The sequence below is a fragment of the Pteronotus mesoamericanus genome, unplaced genomic scaffold (assembly GCF_021234165.1).
Source record: "Pteronotus mesoamericanus isolate MK-2021 breed Mesoamerican mustached bat unplaced genomic scaffold, CSHL_Meso_final contig_116, whole genome shotgun sequence".
Taxonomy (NCBI): domain Eukaryota; kingdom Metazoa; phylum Chordata; class Mammalia; order Chiroptera; family Mormoopidae; genus Pteronotus; species Pteronotus mesoamericanus.
Genome location: NW_026555027.1, coordinates 22,395,518 through 22,411,776, shown reverse-complemented (window position 1 = coordinate 22,411,776; position 16,259 = coordinate 22,395,518). Strand labels below are relative to the sequence as shown.

Genomic DNA, 16,259 nt, shown 5'->3' with positions numbered 1-16,259 from the left:
GACTCCCTGGGAAAAGCAATCAAATAGAGCAGATGCCCAGACCAGCTCCACCCCAACAGATGCTGATTTAATTGCTCAGTGGAGGGGCTTTGTGATCAACACTTTTAAGGTCCCCAAGGGATTTTACTGTATAGCCAGGGTAGAGAACTATGAAAGAAACTTGTTAGGTGACAATGTTCTCTATAAATTAAGGCATTTGTTGTGGCTTGGGAATTTTGCCCCAAGTATGCAGTTCAGTGTCAGTTATGTCACTGAAAAAATCATGAAACAGGGCATGTGGTTTTATTTTTTACATATATATGTATATGTATGTTTGTATGTATATGTGAGTGTGAAGTCTGTCAATAAAGTATCCAGCCATGTACCATGAAAAATAGAGACGTTTATTGAAGAAGATATAAGATACAAGAAACATTGTACACAGGACAATGACGCCTTGGTCCCCTTCAAAGTAGACACCTTGGGACCTCACACAGTTCTCCCAATTGCCACCAGCTGCCTTATTGTATTTTCCTGAACCTTATCAATGGTCTGGAATCTCTTCTTTTTCAAGGGTGATTTTAGTTTTGGGAAAAGCTAGAAGTCACAGGGTGCCAATTCTGGGTTGTTGTGGGGTTGAGACACCTGGGTGATTTGATGTTTCACCAAAAAACTCTGCATGAGATAAGATGCATGAGGGGGCACGTTGTCATGATGAAGCTGCCAATCACCTGTTGTCCACAGCTGCGGCCTTCTGAATCTTCTGAATAGTTTCCGTGGAGGAATGTTCAAACTTAATGCAAAATTTGATGAAGATTCATTGCTCTACTCACTAAGTCATTTGTAATGTAATGACCACACCGTACACATACTCACTCAATGGTGTCTACTGCCCCCACTGACTAGTTCAGTGAAGTCATCATTGTTCACACACGCACATTCCAGTCCACTCTCCTTGGCTTCTAGGTTACATCAATGTTGCGCAAATTGTTCTTGTTATATTAACAATGGCTGGACTTTTTCCAGATAGACTAGGGATATACACACACATGTGTGCGCGCACATACACGCACATACACACATCTATATATAAAAATTTTGTTGTTTTTAAATTTTTTAATTTTATTAAAGTATAGTTGACATAGAATGTTATATTAGTTTCGAGTGTATAACATAGTGATTCAACATTTATATACCTTATGATGTGATCACTGAAAGTCTAGTAACCATCTGTCACTGTGTAAAGTTACTAAAATATATTAACTATATCACCTGTGCTGTACACTACGTCTCTGTGGCTTATTTTATAACCAGAAGTTTGCACCTCTTATTTCCCTTTATCTTTTTCACTCAGCACTTCCCCGTCTCCCCTGCCACTTCCCTCTGGCAACCATCAGCTTTTTCTCTGTCTCTGAGTCTGTTTTGTTTTGTTTTAATTTTTTTAAATAACAGATTATATTGTGGAATGGTGATGACACTGCTGTTTCTGATATTATGTTAGAGTAGTAAACCCTACATATTAAATGAAACTAAATTTAAAATTTTAAATTAATTCATATCCCCCTCCCCAATGGGATAACATTAAATAAAATCAACAAAGCTGTATTTTTATGAATTCTTATTTGTATTTTATTTGTTTCCCAGAGCTAACAATTGTGGAACAGAAACAATTGTTGAATGTAACATAGTTCTCATTAAAAAAAGGAAACTGTTATATAAGGCTTTAATAAAATAGAAAACAGGTTCTGACATTTTAAAAATTACTGATGAATTTCTTTCACCCTTGCTTTGACCTAAATCCCCCCAAACATATTTATCTATTTTGCAAACATGTTGACTATGTGCATATAGGTTTACAAACAAGTTCCAAAATGTTACTGCTAACAAACTAGTTTTTAAAGCCCTTCAGATAATCTTATCTTGTCAGGGAAGTGATTTAAGGAATGGAATAAAAAGTAGCGAACTCCACATTGCTTTCTCTTCACTGGTAAGAATCACGACTTAATAAGAGTGGAGGTTTCCATGGTTGTTTGTGAGCATGTTTATTCATAAGCTGATATTTGACTTTAAAGCCCGACTGCTGGTAAGGGAGAGCTTTTCAAGCGAAACCAGTTAAATTTTATATAAACATCATTTTAAAAATTCATCTCCATAGTAAGATATCCAGATGTTAATCAGTTTTTTCTCTTTAAAGTTATTCTTACATAGTTTTAACACAGGCATGGCCGTGACCCTACAGCGTGACCCAGTCTCAGGTGACTTTCAGTGCAGAGAAGGATCGGGGCACCAGGCGTGCTCCTTGCTGTTGGAGGTGATTTTTCTCCTTGGTCTTTTAAAGAATAGAGCTGGGTGGAGGAGAGGGAGGAGATGGAAGTGTTCTAAAATTAGGTCATCACACAACTCCCAATATACTAAAGCCATTGAACTGTGCACTTAAAACAGGGGAATTTTAATGCACATAAATTACACCTTAAAGCTGTTATCAGCATCGGTGGCACAGTTGACATTTCTAACAGATTGTGATTATCTCTGCTTCAGACATGGCAGGAAGAATTTAACCCTCTTAGATGTCATATATATGTGGTAGAAATGCTGGGGCTCTCCCCACAAAGGGTACATACTTAGTATTAGAATACTTCATATCACAAATGTATTTTTTTTACAACATTATCTGCTTGAGGGATTTACTGAACTGATAACTCCTAAGAATATTTACTTATTTTAAGTTTATTGTGGCAGAAATAATTGATTTAACCCTTTTAAGGGGTTGAATTCTAAAGGATTTTGCAGACTGTTTTGTTACTCCTTTCATTTTATAAATGAGACTCTGTTAAGTTTTAAAACTCTAATTATGTAATAAAGTTAGAATATAGTTCTCTACTCCTCTCTTCTGCTCTTTAAATATTTATATTATGCTATAAGGCAGCCATTAAAATGATAATTATTAAGACTGTGCAGATACATGGAAAGCAGTTTATATAGAGATGAAATAAAGCAGAGAGCCAAATGGCTTAAATATCATGATTGCAACCTGTATGTTCAACTTGTATGCATATTGAGATCTGAACCGTGATAGACAAAAAGAGTATGTATGATGTGATGAGTTAATGGGCATTTCCCCCTTTATAATCTTTTTAAAATTTTTTATTTACTTATTTTTAGAGAAGAGGGAGGATAGGGAAGGGGCACATTGACGGGAGGGAGAAACATGAATTGGTCGTATCTCGTGTGTGCCCCAACCTGTATTGAACGTACAACCTAGTCATGTGCCCTGGTGGGGAATTGAACTGGTTCCCCTTCTCTTTGCAGGACAATGCCCAACCAACTGAGCCACACTGGTCAGGCATCTCCCTTGATATTCTTGAATGCTGCTGCATTGTAGCCAAATAAACATCTTTTCTAAAAACATTAAGGCTACCATAGGGAGAATGATGTAGGTTCAAAGAGCTTGTTCACCTGTCTGTAACTGTCTGAACTTGTAGCCTGCATTCGCAGACGTTCCAAGACACTGTCCAGCACTGGAACTGTGTGTGGTGAGGATCTACCATTCTAAGCCCCTGGGGCTCTGTCCTTGTTTACCTGCTCCTGGAACTGTTTTCTTTGTTCCCTTGTTTCTCATCCCATTTTATGGAAACTACAGATTCGGAACAGTTGGAGAGTGACTTTAGTCGCAGGGGGTCGGGGGGGATAGTATCTACTGTTAAATTCCTCTCCTGAAGGCAGAGCATGAAGAAATTGGCTTATGCTGACACTTATGTGATTTAGTGAGCACTGGAAGAATATTTTGTTTCCAACATTGGCGATCATTTCCTATTGGGAAGAAGGTGTTCTTTTCTGGTTAGCCTGACAATGCAATGGACTGTTAGAGGAAGGGAGAAGGGGGTTATATGACTCTCAGGACTCCATTGCACTTGATTTTTCAATTTGACTCTAACCAAATGGCTTTTTCTATGTGATAGGGGATCATCGTGGAGGAAGCATAAAGCAGCCACATTAACAATTGAAGCAGTGTATTGCTTCAGAGCCTAGGTCTGCCAAGTACATTTTGATCATATTATATATGCTTCTCCACTGTTATGGGTGGTGCTGGAGCCTTAGCCCACGGCTGAGTTAGTGGGATAAATGTGAAGCTAGGGAGTATTTAATATATTATATAAACATACTCCCTCGCTGAGAGATTGGGTCCCATTTCTAAAATGTTTGGTTTCTCTGGATGGTGTTTGCTAAGTGGTAGGTGGTATTCATTAGCTCAAGTAACTGGTCACATTTTCATATTACTGTGAATTTCCTGTTAAATGATTGAGATATTACAGCCATAGCAGATCAGTTTCAGGGAAAATAAATGGGACTGTGAAAAGGAAAGAGAAAGAAGGAGCCGTGTGAACAAAGCAGAGGACACTGTCAGCCCTGTGGATGATCTATAGATTTACAGTCCTTGCTTTATAGATCTGTGATAGTGCAGTTAATTCAACCTCTCTTTTTTAACTCTGGTTTAAACAATTTATTTTATTGTCTCTTCTCCAAAGAACATCTTTCTAAATAATGTATTTTATCCTGCCATTCCTTTGGTCAGAAATATTTAGCGAATCTCTCATCGCCAATGGCTTGAAATCTTGGACCAGCATCCCTAACCCTCTACAGCCGTCTTATCTGGCCCATTGAATCATATAACCTGTCAGTCACTCCTCCAGAGACAGAGGCCCATCTTTCCCTACCCTCTGATCATACCCCTACTCTTTTCTTCTCCCAAGTCTTCACTGATTCTGTGTTATTACCACACTTCTCCCATTCTGGCTCACTGTAGTGTCCATTTCTATGGGCTTCCACAGTATTTCTGTCTTTACTTCTGACTTGGCATTTATTTTTAAAGTATGCCAATTAAAAAGCATACTAATAACTACCATTTACAGTGTTTATGATGTGCTAGGCACATTTTCAGTACTTCCCCTGAATTACCTCATTAAATGAACAGCAATTCAAGAGGTAAATAATATTATCCCCATTTTGTAGATAAGCAAATGGAGGCAACAAAAGCGTAAAAAACTTGCCCAAGGTTGTACAGCTATTATATGGCAATCTGGTGTTCTACCCCAGGCTGTACAAATTCAGACTCAGTGTTCTTACCCTACAGCTCTAAGCTACCATTAATAAATGATCTCCTTAGATATTTCATTCTCTTAAGATTTAACCTCTGTGCCTGGAACAAGAAGATGTGAACACCTGTTTACTGAAGTTCTAATAGAGTTTTCTGGATGTTTTGGCTTGACGGTTTTATCTTGATACACTGATGTGCACTCTTCTGTTTTCCCTCTAATTACTGGCATGAGATTGTTAATGTGGCGATCAATTCAACCCCATGGCTTTCACTACGTAAATGAATATTGGGGATTGGTGCTCAGTGGTGGGTAATATGTGTGAAACTAAATCTCAAATCTTGTTCTGTGCTTCAAAGTAAACACTTTAAGAAGTATTTATATTATTCAGATATTTGATATGTCAAATGAAATGAGTAAGAGTCAGCTACACTTCACCTTCCTGGTCATATCAGTTCCTAAAGCCATACTTAACTTTAGGTAGTTCATTGGCTTAGGTATGGTTTTTGTGGGGAAGAAAAGGCTCTCCGTGGAGGAAGTAGTGAAAGTTGGTTATGCCGATCGAAGTTCCCTTTAATGAGTATGCTCCCTGCACATACAGTGTTAAGTCTTGGGGTCAGTTTATCTTTCCTACTAAAGACAAGACAGTTAGCCAACAATGCTGAGGTCTAATGTTGTCGAAGTTTGTTTGCTGTGTATCTTTGATCTGTTTCTAACAGCAACCTGCTTGCAGGTGCCCAGGGCCAGGCGTTTCCAGTGCTGTCATGGTGATCTATGTGCCTGTGTATTTGGTGGTGAAGTAAAAGCTGTTTCTGGCTGATACAATCAAAGAAACATTTGGAAGAGTATTGCATTAGTCACAGAATCAAGAGGAAAAAGGAGTAATTTGTCAGCCACAGGGAGAGGCATCTTGGGGTGGACAACCAGGAAGACCTTTTAAGTCTTGGCCATTGAAACAGCTCAGTTCTGTTTTTTATTCAGTGCTCTGTTCCCTTGGGAGGGAGACAGGTTTGCCAGAATGTAAGTCAGGAGCCCATTGCTTAGTTGGGGTGATGGGCAGGCCACCAAAGCACGTGAAGTAGTAAAGACTGTTTTCACTTACCAGTGATGGGGAAACAGGCAACAGCATCGAAGACTTCTTCCAACAAGGTTTGTTTCAAAGTAGAGATAATTTAAATGATAGCTTTCACTTGGATAATAAGTAATTTAGATATTACCTGAATTTAATCACCAAGTTATTCCTCTAGATGGAAAATCCTAGCAGTTTAATTCATCAACATATCTTTTTTATCTAGATCCCTGTTTTCCTCTCAGCCCCTTCTTTTGGGATAAGCCTTCCTTTTAGTTCAACAAAGGCATTTTCTTTAGAGGAGTTATCACTAGATTCTATCTCAGGAACCCAGCAACGTTTATTTTTGGACTCATAAAATCCTATATGTAGAATCAGAACTTGACAGGTTAATTAGTCTGCTCAAGCTCAGATATAAATATTATTGGGTATATTGGTTAAAATTCTCTGTGTTGCAAGCACCAGAACACTCAGAACACTCACATTGAAGCCGTTTCAGCAGAAACTACACAGTTCAGTGAAATATCTTGGTTTCCCGAGGAGCTTGATGAAGGAAGGGCTCAAGCAGCAGGACCAGGACGTTTTTCTCCCTCTCTGCTTATCAGCTCTGCTTTGGGTTCCATTTCAAGTGGTCTTATTCTCCATGGACCCAACATGGCAGCTGGAAGCTCTGTGCTGCAAAGTTTAGGTACAGAGGGGTTAATAAAATCCTTTTTTTTTTTAGGAGTCCTAGTGAATATCTCATTTTATCTCATTGGCTTAGATTCAATCACATGCCCATTTCTGAACCAATTACTGTAACCGCAATGATGAGATACCCTAGAACTGGAAGAATAAATCAGTTGAAACGATCTACATGATTGAAAATGAAGAGAAAAATGAATGACTCAAAGAGTAACCAGAATGCTTTTGGCAGGAAAATGGGAAGGGAATTGATGCTGGGAAGTCAAAAAGAAAAAGAAAAAATGTTTTATGCTCAATTGTGAAAACTTGATTTTTAAGTTACATTTTAAAAATGATATTTAGTTATTTGCAAGCACACAATTACAATAGCATGAACCCATATGGAGCCATCATCCAACTTGAACAATTGTTGAAACATTTTGCCTATTATGTTTCTGGTGATTGCATTTTAAAGCATTATCATAAGATGATTTTATAGCTGGCTATGTAAAAACTCACAAGATCTAACATGAAGTCTGGGACCTAGCTTTATGAACATAAATCCAAGTAGCAAGTGATCATTAGTCTCATATGCCAAAACAGTGTGTTGCCAGCTAGAACAAAAGCTGGCTCTGTGCAACTGTGATGTGTAATTTACCCGGAAGTGGAAGTTTATTTCAGTAAGGAAGGCTTTTTCCTGGCCTAAGCCTGATGCATCAGTTCCTTAACAACTCTTCCCACAGTACCTGTAGCAAATTTGTCTTCTGGTCCTGGGTGTCATTAGGGGTAAATCAGAGGGTTTTTTGTTTGTTTGTTTGTTTGTTTGTTTTTGACAGAGAGGTTTTATTTGACAGTGAGGTCTCTGAACACCAGTACATGCATGCATTGAATGAGAGCTGAATGTGTTCTGATCTCTTGCAGTTGAAAGATGCATGAGTGTAATGCAGTCCGGGACACAGATGATCAAAGTGAAGCGTGGGACCAAAGGGCTTGTCCGACTCTTTTACCTGGATGAACACCGGACCCGCCTCCGATGGAGACCCTCCAGGAAGAGCGAGAAGGCCAAAAGTAAGATCCACCTTTGAATTCTTTGCTTGCCCTAACACATGTGTTATAATGGGTTTTGTGGAAGCTTCGGATCCGTGGAACTTCCACATTTTTGCAAGTTTTGGCGTCAACTGTTAAAGGATGTGGAAAGACAGAATGAGTAATGGTCATTTTTGCTCTTTTCAATTCTTTGAGGACTTTAAATCCATAAAAGTTTTCTTGTTCATAAATGCTGTACCATTAATATTTCCCATGTTGGAGACGTGCTATGTTTCTTTTAACTTGGGATATGAGATGTTATAGCCTGAGGTCTTTTACTTTTCCTATGAAAGTTTAGGATGTAATAAATCCAATGAACGTTAGAGTGTGTTGCTGTATTCTGAGCCCAGTTAACTTGACTAATGAGTTCTCAAAATTGTTTTAATGAAATCAAGTAAAATAGCTTTGATCTGACTCCTAGTCAAAGCGCCGCCCTCACACCTCCCACGCTCAGCACCATGTCCAGGTGGAGTCTCCAGTAATGTCTCTCTCACCTGCTCCTTCCATCCTGGTGTCACAGGAATGCCTTGTCCAGGGTCTCTTCACCTTTCTGGTGGCCTATTGCGAAGTTTCCTAACCAATCTCCATTTTGCTAGTTTCTTCTGCTTTGGACATTTAAGATGCTTTCCCCTTCAAGTAACAGAAGATCTCAACCAAATTAGGCTTACATGATCAAAAACGTTTATTATCTCACATAACAAGAAACTCAGGGATTGCTAGGCCCCTGACACGGGACCCTGAGTCTCTAGTTCTGTTCTCCCGAGTGCTGCTGGCCCTGTCCTTTCTGCATTGGCTTTGTAATCAAGGTGACAGCAACATGACTTGGGCTGCCATGGGCCTCACAGTTTGATATAACAGTGAAGAGGCAGAAAGGGACCTTCTCTTCAGGTAGTTCCTTTTTAGGAGAGAAGAACAGCTTTCTAGATCTTTCCCTTAGGGCACATTGCCCCATGTCTCCTTGGTTAGAACTGGGTTGCATTTCCACACCTAAATCAATTGTTAAAAAATAGGAATGGGGACACTCCAATAGCTTAGACCCACCAGAATTTGCCCCGAGCTGAGCATAGGCTCATTTTCCTGAGTTGTGAAGGGAATGAGTTGCTACCAGAAGAAAATCGGACTCTGCTCTTGAGGCAGAGCGGAGAAGTGGATGGTGTACTTGGGCAATCAGTAGGATGTGCAACTCTTCTGATTCGTGCTTACAAATAAGGGAGCAAATGAAAATACTGTTTTAATTTAAAGTAATATTTTCTGGAGTGCTTCTATGATCCAAGCATTCTGTGCAGCTCCAGTGCCTACATAGTGCTAATCTCTCAACTGTTATTTGAGGTTCTCCAAACGACCCTTCCAGCTTTATCTCCTGTTATTAGTCTCCCTCTTGAGCTTTCCAGCCCAGCACAGTTGGCCTGCTCAGCCCTGGGGTGGCCCTCGTGTTTCTGTATCTTTACGCTCTTTCCCTGGGACGCCACCTTGTGCCTTTCTACCTCCTTAAGTCCTTCTCTATCTTTCCCATCGTAACATTCATACTATAAATGCCAATCACTTTTAACTGTGTTATTTGGTTACCACTAAAATTTTTTTTCCTTTCAATTTTCTATCTTCTCATGCATATTTAAAACACCAGGGTCAGCTCTAGGTCTTTGTATGTTTTTCCTGCATAAATATGTAAGTCGACATCTTCATTAGATCTGTTTACTACCGGCCTTCTTGCCCTACTGGGCATGTCTATTATTTTTTCATAAATTTCAACCCATCCTGACTCAGTGCCTAGAAGAACATTGTGCAGACTGCCCAGAAAGTCAAGCCTCATGTAGAGATAGGGCTTGCATTTCACAGTTGGACTTAAAAACACAGCTCACAGACAATGAATTCATTCGTGCTTATTTTTGAAACTTTAAAATAATTTAAAGTTATTTAAAATGATTTTGCTTTTCTTTTTTCTTAATCTGTATGCATGCCTTCACCTGTTACGTATTTCACTTTCCTCACAGTACTCATTGACTCCATTTACAAAGTCACCGAGGGTCGGCAGTCTGAAATATTCCACAGGCAAGCCGAGGGGAACTTTGACCCCAGCTGCTGCTTTACCATCTACCATGGTAACCACATGGAGTCCCTGGACCTCATCACCTCCAACCCCGAGGAGGCCCGCACCTGGATCACGGGCCTCAAGTACCTGATGGCTGGCATTAGTGACGAAGATTCCCTTGCCAAAAGGCAAAGGACTCATGATCAATATCCTTCCTAAAACTTTATTTTGAGCTCTGTGTGGAGTGGTATGTGTGTGTGGGATAGTGTGGTGGGTGGGTGTGTATAATGTATTTTTCCCCCTATATTTTTTCTGTATTTTTCCTCCTAGCCCCCTTCTGACCCTTCCTCACTTTCAGAGTAAATGAATGCATGACACATGTAGAAACAAGCTGGTATGAATTCAGGAGTAGGCTTCTTCGGAAGAGACTGAGAAATATCCAAATGCAGTTTCCTAAGAGAGATGAAGTAACCAGGAAAGGATTTATTTGTATAGAGAAATCTCCTGCTTTGTTATGGTCAGTTGAGTTTAACAAATACTTTCTGAGTTCCAGTTATGTACCAGGCACTTAGCTCCTTCCTACTTTCCCTCTCTCTTTTCTAACTTACAGTTTGGAAACTGAACTGATAGATACTTAAGGGGAAATTATTTTTTACTTAGTAATATTTACCCTCGCTAATTGCTTGAGACACTGTAGGCTGAGTCTCATTCTTGATTAAACCTGTTCTTATGGTTCTGCAGCTCTGACAAGATAAAAAGATTAATGCACTCAGTCTGAAAGTTCCCTTGTAGCCTCTCCTGCTGGGATCGAGCTGGGCATTCTGTGTGATGTGGCAGTTCTAGCTTTAGTTTTCTCAGCTATGAAGTGAGGGTGTTAGACTGCTTTGGTTTCTTTCTGTACATTCTGAATGGCCTTAAACTATGTGTGACCCTTTCCGTGTAGGGAGTAGAACCACTTCCTTGCTGTCATTGGAATGCATGCCTTAATTTTTTGCTCAGAGTGGTGATAAATTTAAACAGAGTCCCAGCTGTAATCTGTCACTTGGGGTGTTGTTGAAGCAGAGTGGAAATACTCAGCCATGAAAGAGTTTTGACAATGCGAATGCCTGAATTGATGAGCCATGATGTTTTCATCAATACTCTCAGCATGCAGATAAATGCAACTGGGACTCATAAATGAGCAAAACACAAACACTGGAGCTGACTTTCTGTGCTTTATCCTGTTTGGGGCTTCTTAACATTTGGTAGAAAAAAAACCAAACAAATTGAATCAGTAAGGATGCTTTGCAGTACAAACCACACAACCATACTGATATTGTTGACATCAATATTGTTTAATATTGATGCCAACAATAAAGAATATTTATTTTTCATGAACGAGAGATCTGAGATGGGGCAATTCCAGGTTAATCTGTGGTTCAGTGATATCACAGAGACCTAGGTTCTGGCATTCTCAGTATGTTGGCTTCCCTTTGTGAATTCTCTGTGTATTTTTAATTTTTTGAGGAACTGCCTTATTGTTTTCTACAGCAGCTGTACATTTTCACATTCCCACCAACACAATGCACAAAGGTTCCAATTTCTCCACATTCTCACCACACTTGTGTTCCGTTCTTTTGATTGTAGTCATCCTAATGGGCCTGAGATGGTCTGCCATTGTATTAGTTTTGATTGCTTTTCCCTAATACTAGTGATGTTGAGCATCTTTTCATGTGCTTTTTTGACCATTCATATACCTTCTTTGGAAAAACAGCTACTCAAGTTCTATGTCCATTTTTGAAGCAGGTTGGCTTGTTTGTTTGTTTTTGTTGTTAAGTTTTAGGAGTTTTCTATGTAGTCTGGTTATGAATCCCTTGTCAGATATGATTTGAAAGTATTTTCTTTCATTCTGTGGGTTGTCTTTTACTCTGTTGGTAGTGTCCTTTGATGCACAAATTTAAAAAATTTCCATGAAGTTCCATTTATCTATTTTTTCTTTTGTTACCTGTGCCTTTGGTATTATGTCTAAGAAATCATTGCCAAATTCAACATCATGAAGCTTTCATTCTATGTTTTCTTCCAAGAGTTTTATTGTTTTAGGTCTTACATGTAGGCCCTCAATTTATTTTGAGTTAATTTTTGTATATAGGTAAGCATCCAGCTTCATTCTTTCAAACATTGATATCCATTTTTTTCCAGTACCATTTGTTATCTAATTAAATTGCTTTGCCACCACTGTCAAATATCATTTGACCACATATGTGACGGTTTCTTTCTGGGCTGTGTATTTTATTCCATTCGTCTATATATTTGTGTTGGTGCCACTACCACACTATTTTGATTGCTGTAGCTTTGTGTAGTAAGTTTTGAAATCAGCAACTTTTTAGTCTTCCAGTTTTATTCTTCTTTTTCAAGATTTTTTTTTGACTGTTCAAGGTCCCTTGAGAGTCCATATGAATTTTAGGATAGGGTTCTCTATTTCTGCAAAACATCAGTGGGATTTTGATAGGGATTGCACTGAATTTGTAAATTGCTTTGGGTAGTATTGACATTTTAACACTGTAGTCCTCGAATTCATGAACATGAGATGTGTTTCCTATTTATTTATGTCATCTTTAATTTCTTTGGCAATGTTTTGTCATTTTCATTGTACAACTTTCACCTCCTTCATTAATTCTTATGTATTTTATTCTTTTTAATGCTATTGTAAATGGAATCATTTTTATAATTTACTTTTTCAATTGTATATACAAATACAACTGATTTGTATGTTGACTCTGTATCTTGGTACTTTTCTAAATTCATTTATTAAAAAGCTTTAACAAGTTTTTCTTTTGTGGACTCTTTAGAATTTTCTACATTAAAGATGATATCACCTGCAAAGAGATAATTTTATTTCTCACTGTCTGATTTAGAAGCTTTTAAAATTTCTTTTTCTTGTCTAATTGCTCTGGCTAGAACTTCCAGTACTATGTTAAATAGACATAGCGAAAGCAGGCATCCTTGCCTTATTCCTGATCTTAGAGGAAAAGCTTTCATTCTTTCACTATTGAATATGACATTTGATGTGGATTTTTCATTTATAGCTTTATGATGTTGAGGTAGTTTTTTATTCCTACTTTGCTGAGTGTTTTTTATTATAAGGGTGTGGATTCTTGTCAAATACTGTTTCTGCATCAATTGAGATGCTTATGTGTTTTTTTCTTCATTATATCGATCTGGTATATTACATTGATTGATTATTGCTTGTTGAATCATCCTTGTAGTCTAGGAGTAAATCCCACCTGCTCATGGTATATATTCCTTTTACTATACTGCAGAATTGTATTTGGTAGTATTTTGCTGATTTTTTTTTTTTTAAACAATAATCATAATAGAACTTGTTCTGTAGTTTTCTTATAGCATCTTGTCTGGCTTTGGTATCACAGTAATGCTGGCCTCACAGAATGAGTTAGGAAGTGTTCTCTCCACATCAGTTTTTAGGAAAAATTAAGAATGTCAGTATTAGTTTTTTAAATGTTTGGTAGAATTCACCATCAGGTCCAGGGCTTTTCTTTGTTGAGAGATTTTTGATTATTTGTTCAATCTCCATACTGGTTATAGATCTATTTTGATTTTCTATGTCTTTGTGATTAGATTTGGTAGGTTTTATTGGTGTATGAGTGTTCATAGTACTCTCATAATATTTTATATTTCTGTAGAATTAGTAGTAATGTTCCTATTTTCATTTCTGATTTTAATTTTTTAATTTTATTTATTTGTTTTTAGGGAGGGAGGGAGAAAGAGATAGATTGAAACATTAGTGTGTGAGAGAATCCACCGGTTGCCTCTCTCACACTCCTAACTGGGGACTTCACCGGCAACCTAGGCATATACCCTGACTGGGAATTGAACAAGCAACCTTTTCTTCCAGAGGCCAGTGTTCAGTCTACACCAGCCAGGGCTCATTTCTGATTTTAATAATCTAGTCATCTTTATTTTTTCCAAGTCCATCTAGCTTAAGGTTTGCCAATTTTGTTGATCTTTTTGAGGAACCAACTTTTGGTTTCATTGACTTTTTTTCCCATTGTTTTTAGATTCTCTATTACAGTTATCCTTGCATTAAACCTTCTTATTCCCTCCCTTCTGCTAGTTTTGGGTTTAGTTAGGTTTTTTCCCCTAGTTATTTTAGGTCATAAAGTTAGGTTGTTGATTCAAGATCTTTTCTGTTTCTTAATGTAATCATTTATAGCTATAAATTTCCCCCTTAACAATGCTTTTACTGAATTCCCATGAATTTTGATATGTTGTGTTTTTATTCATCTACAAGTATTTCCTGATCTCCCTTGTGATTCCTGCTTTGATCTATTGATTGTTTAAGAGTGCGTTAAGTTCCATAATTTTGTGAATTTTTCAGATTTCTTTTTTGTTACTGATTTCTAACTATCCTGTTGTATTCAGAAAAGATAGTTTGTGTGATATATATGTTTTTAAGTCTGAAGACTTAATTTGTGGCCTAAAATATGGTCTATCCTCAAAAGTGTCCCATGTGCACTTGAGTAGAATTTGTATGTTGTTGTTGTTGTTGTACAGACAGTTGTGTGTGTGTCTGTGAGATCTAGGTGATTTATTGAGTTCTCTATTTCTTTACTTGTCTTCTGTGTAGTTCTATCCATTATTGTGAGTAGGATATTGAGAACTATTTCTTTTTTTCAATTTTGTCAGTTTCTGCTTTATATATTTTGATGGTCTGTCATTAAGTGCATAAGTGTTTATAATTATAACTTCTTGCTGTATCAAACTTTTTATGAATATATGATGTCCTTTTTTTAATCTCTTATAACCTTTCATTATTAGAGTCACCCCTGCTCTCTTTTGGTTACTATTTACAAGTCTTTTATTCTCCATCTTTTCATTTTCAACCTGTTTTTCTCTGGATTTTAAGTGCATCTTTTATATACAACATGTAGGTGGGTCATATGTTTCTACCCATTGCCAGTCCCCTGTCTTTTGATTGAAGGATTTAGTCCATTTACATTTGAAGTAATTACTGATAAAGAGGAATTTCTGTCATTGTGCTATTTCTTTTCTGTGTGCCTCATAGCTTTTTTGTCCCTCATTTTCTGCATTCCTATCTTCTTTTGTGTTTAGTTGATTTTTTTTGCAGTTAAATGTTTAAATTATTTCTCATTTTCTTTTGCAGAGGTCCTATTGTTATCATGGAGATTACAGTAAACATTCTAAATTTATAATACTCTAATTTGAATTTATCCCAGTTTAGGCAATAGTTTTCAAACTGGATTTGTTTGTCCATGTTTAGTGGCAGGAGAAAGTTTTCATACTTGAATTAACCAGTTGATAACTGAGTGATTTCATATTCTGAAAATAAGCTACCTGGAAATAAAGTGTACCCCAGAACTGCACAGAAGAACAGTTAAAAAATAAAGAAGCAGCTGATACTCGTGTGAGGAGAGAAAAGAGGAAATTAGTGAATGATAACAAGGAAGCTGATGTCAAAAATAAGGAATGTAATTTGAGTTGGGGAACCATTCTCATACAGACTTGTTATAATTTGATAGGGTTTTAGATAATATCTTAATAATTGACATTCTTAATTGGACATATATTTAATTACATTAACTGAGAGAACAGATTTGGAATGTTCATGATTATTATATTTCAATTAGGCCCAAAAACTTCAACTGTGAATGAATAATGAGAATAATGAATCTTTAATGGCTGTATGAAAAAAAGTCATCCGGTGTAAAATATAATTCAAGCTATTTCTGCAGTATGAACATGTTGAATTAGAGGTAGATGCAGTATTCGTACCTATTAATATTAGAAGCAATATGGTGTTGTGGTTAAAGACTCAGACTGGTGCTGGCTTCCGGCCCCAACTCTGCCGTGTGTAACTTTGGGTTAGTTACGTAAACTCTTTTGCCTTCGAGTCTTTATCCGTAACACAGCAATGATGTTAATGATAGCACCTGCCCTATGTGGGTGTGTGAAGATCAAATGAGTTGTTGTGTATAAAGTGCTTAGAACACTGTCTAGCACATATTAAGCACTTTATAAATAAGAGCTGTGTTGTTTTGCTTAAGAGAGGTAAGGATAGGCAAGTCTTTTGTTGTGCTATTTGATAAATTCAAGTCTGAAATCTCAGCAGCCCAGCATGTAAAAACAGTGGCACTGGCAGCCAGTCTCAGCATTTTTCTTCATCAGATCATCCTCCTCCATTCTGCCACCTTACCTCTTGACACCGCACAAAGGAAGTTACCCCTAGAAGACTGTAGGCAGCCCCTTATGGATGCTGTTAATTGGAGCCTTGCACCTTCCCTAAAAGTGAGGGGCCCTGAAAACTAAAGCCTGTAGGGCAAAT

General features: G+C 37.7%; 1 protein-coding gene across 1 annotated transcript in view; it reads left to right on the top strand.

Moving 5' to 3' along the window:
* Nucleotides 1-16,259, top strand: part of PLCH1 (phospholipase C eta 1) — a 163,275-nt gene that overhangs the window by 75,285 nt on the left and 71,731 nt on the right. The window contains exons 2-3 of the mRNA XM_054579866.1: nucleotides 7,726-7,872; nucleotides 9,882-10,125. Coding sequence (XP_054435841.1) covers nucleotides 7,726-7,872; nucleotides 9,882-10,125 — 391 coding nt within the window. The remainder of the gene's footprint in view (nucleotides 1-7,725; nucleotides 7,873-9,881; nucleotides 10,126-16,259) is intronic.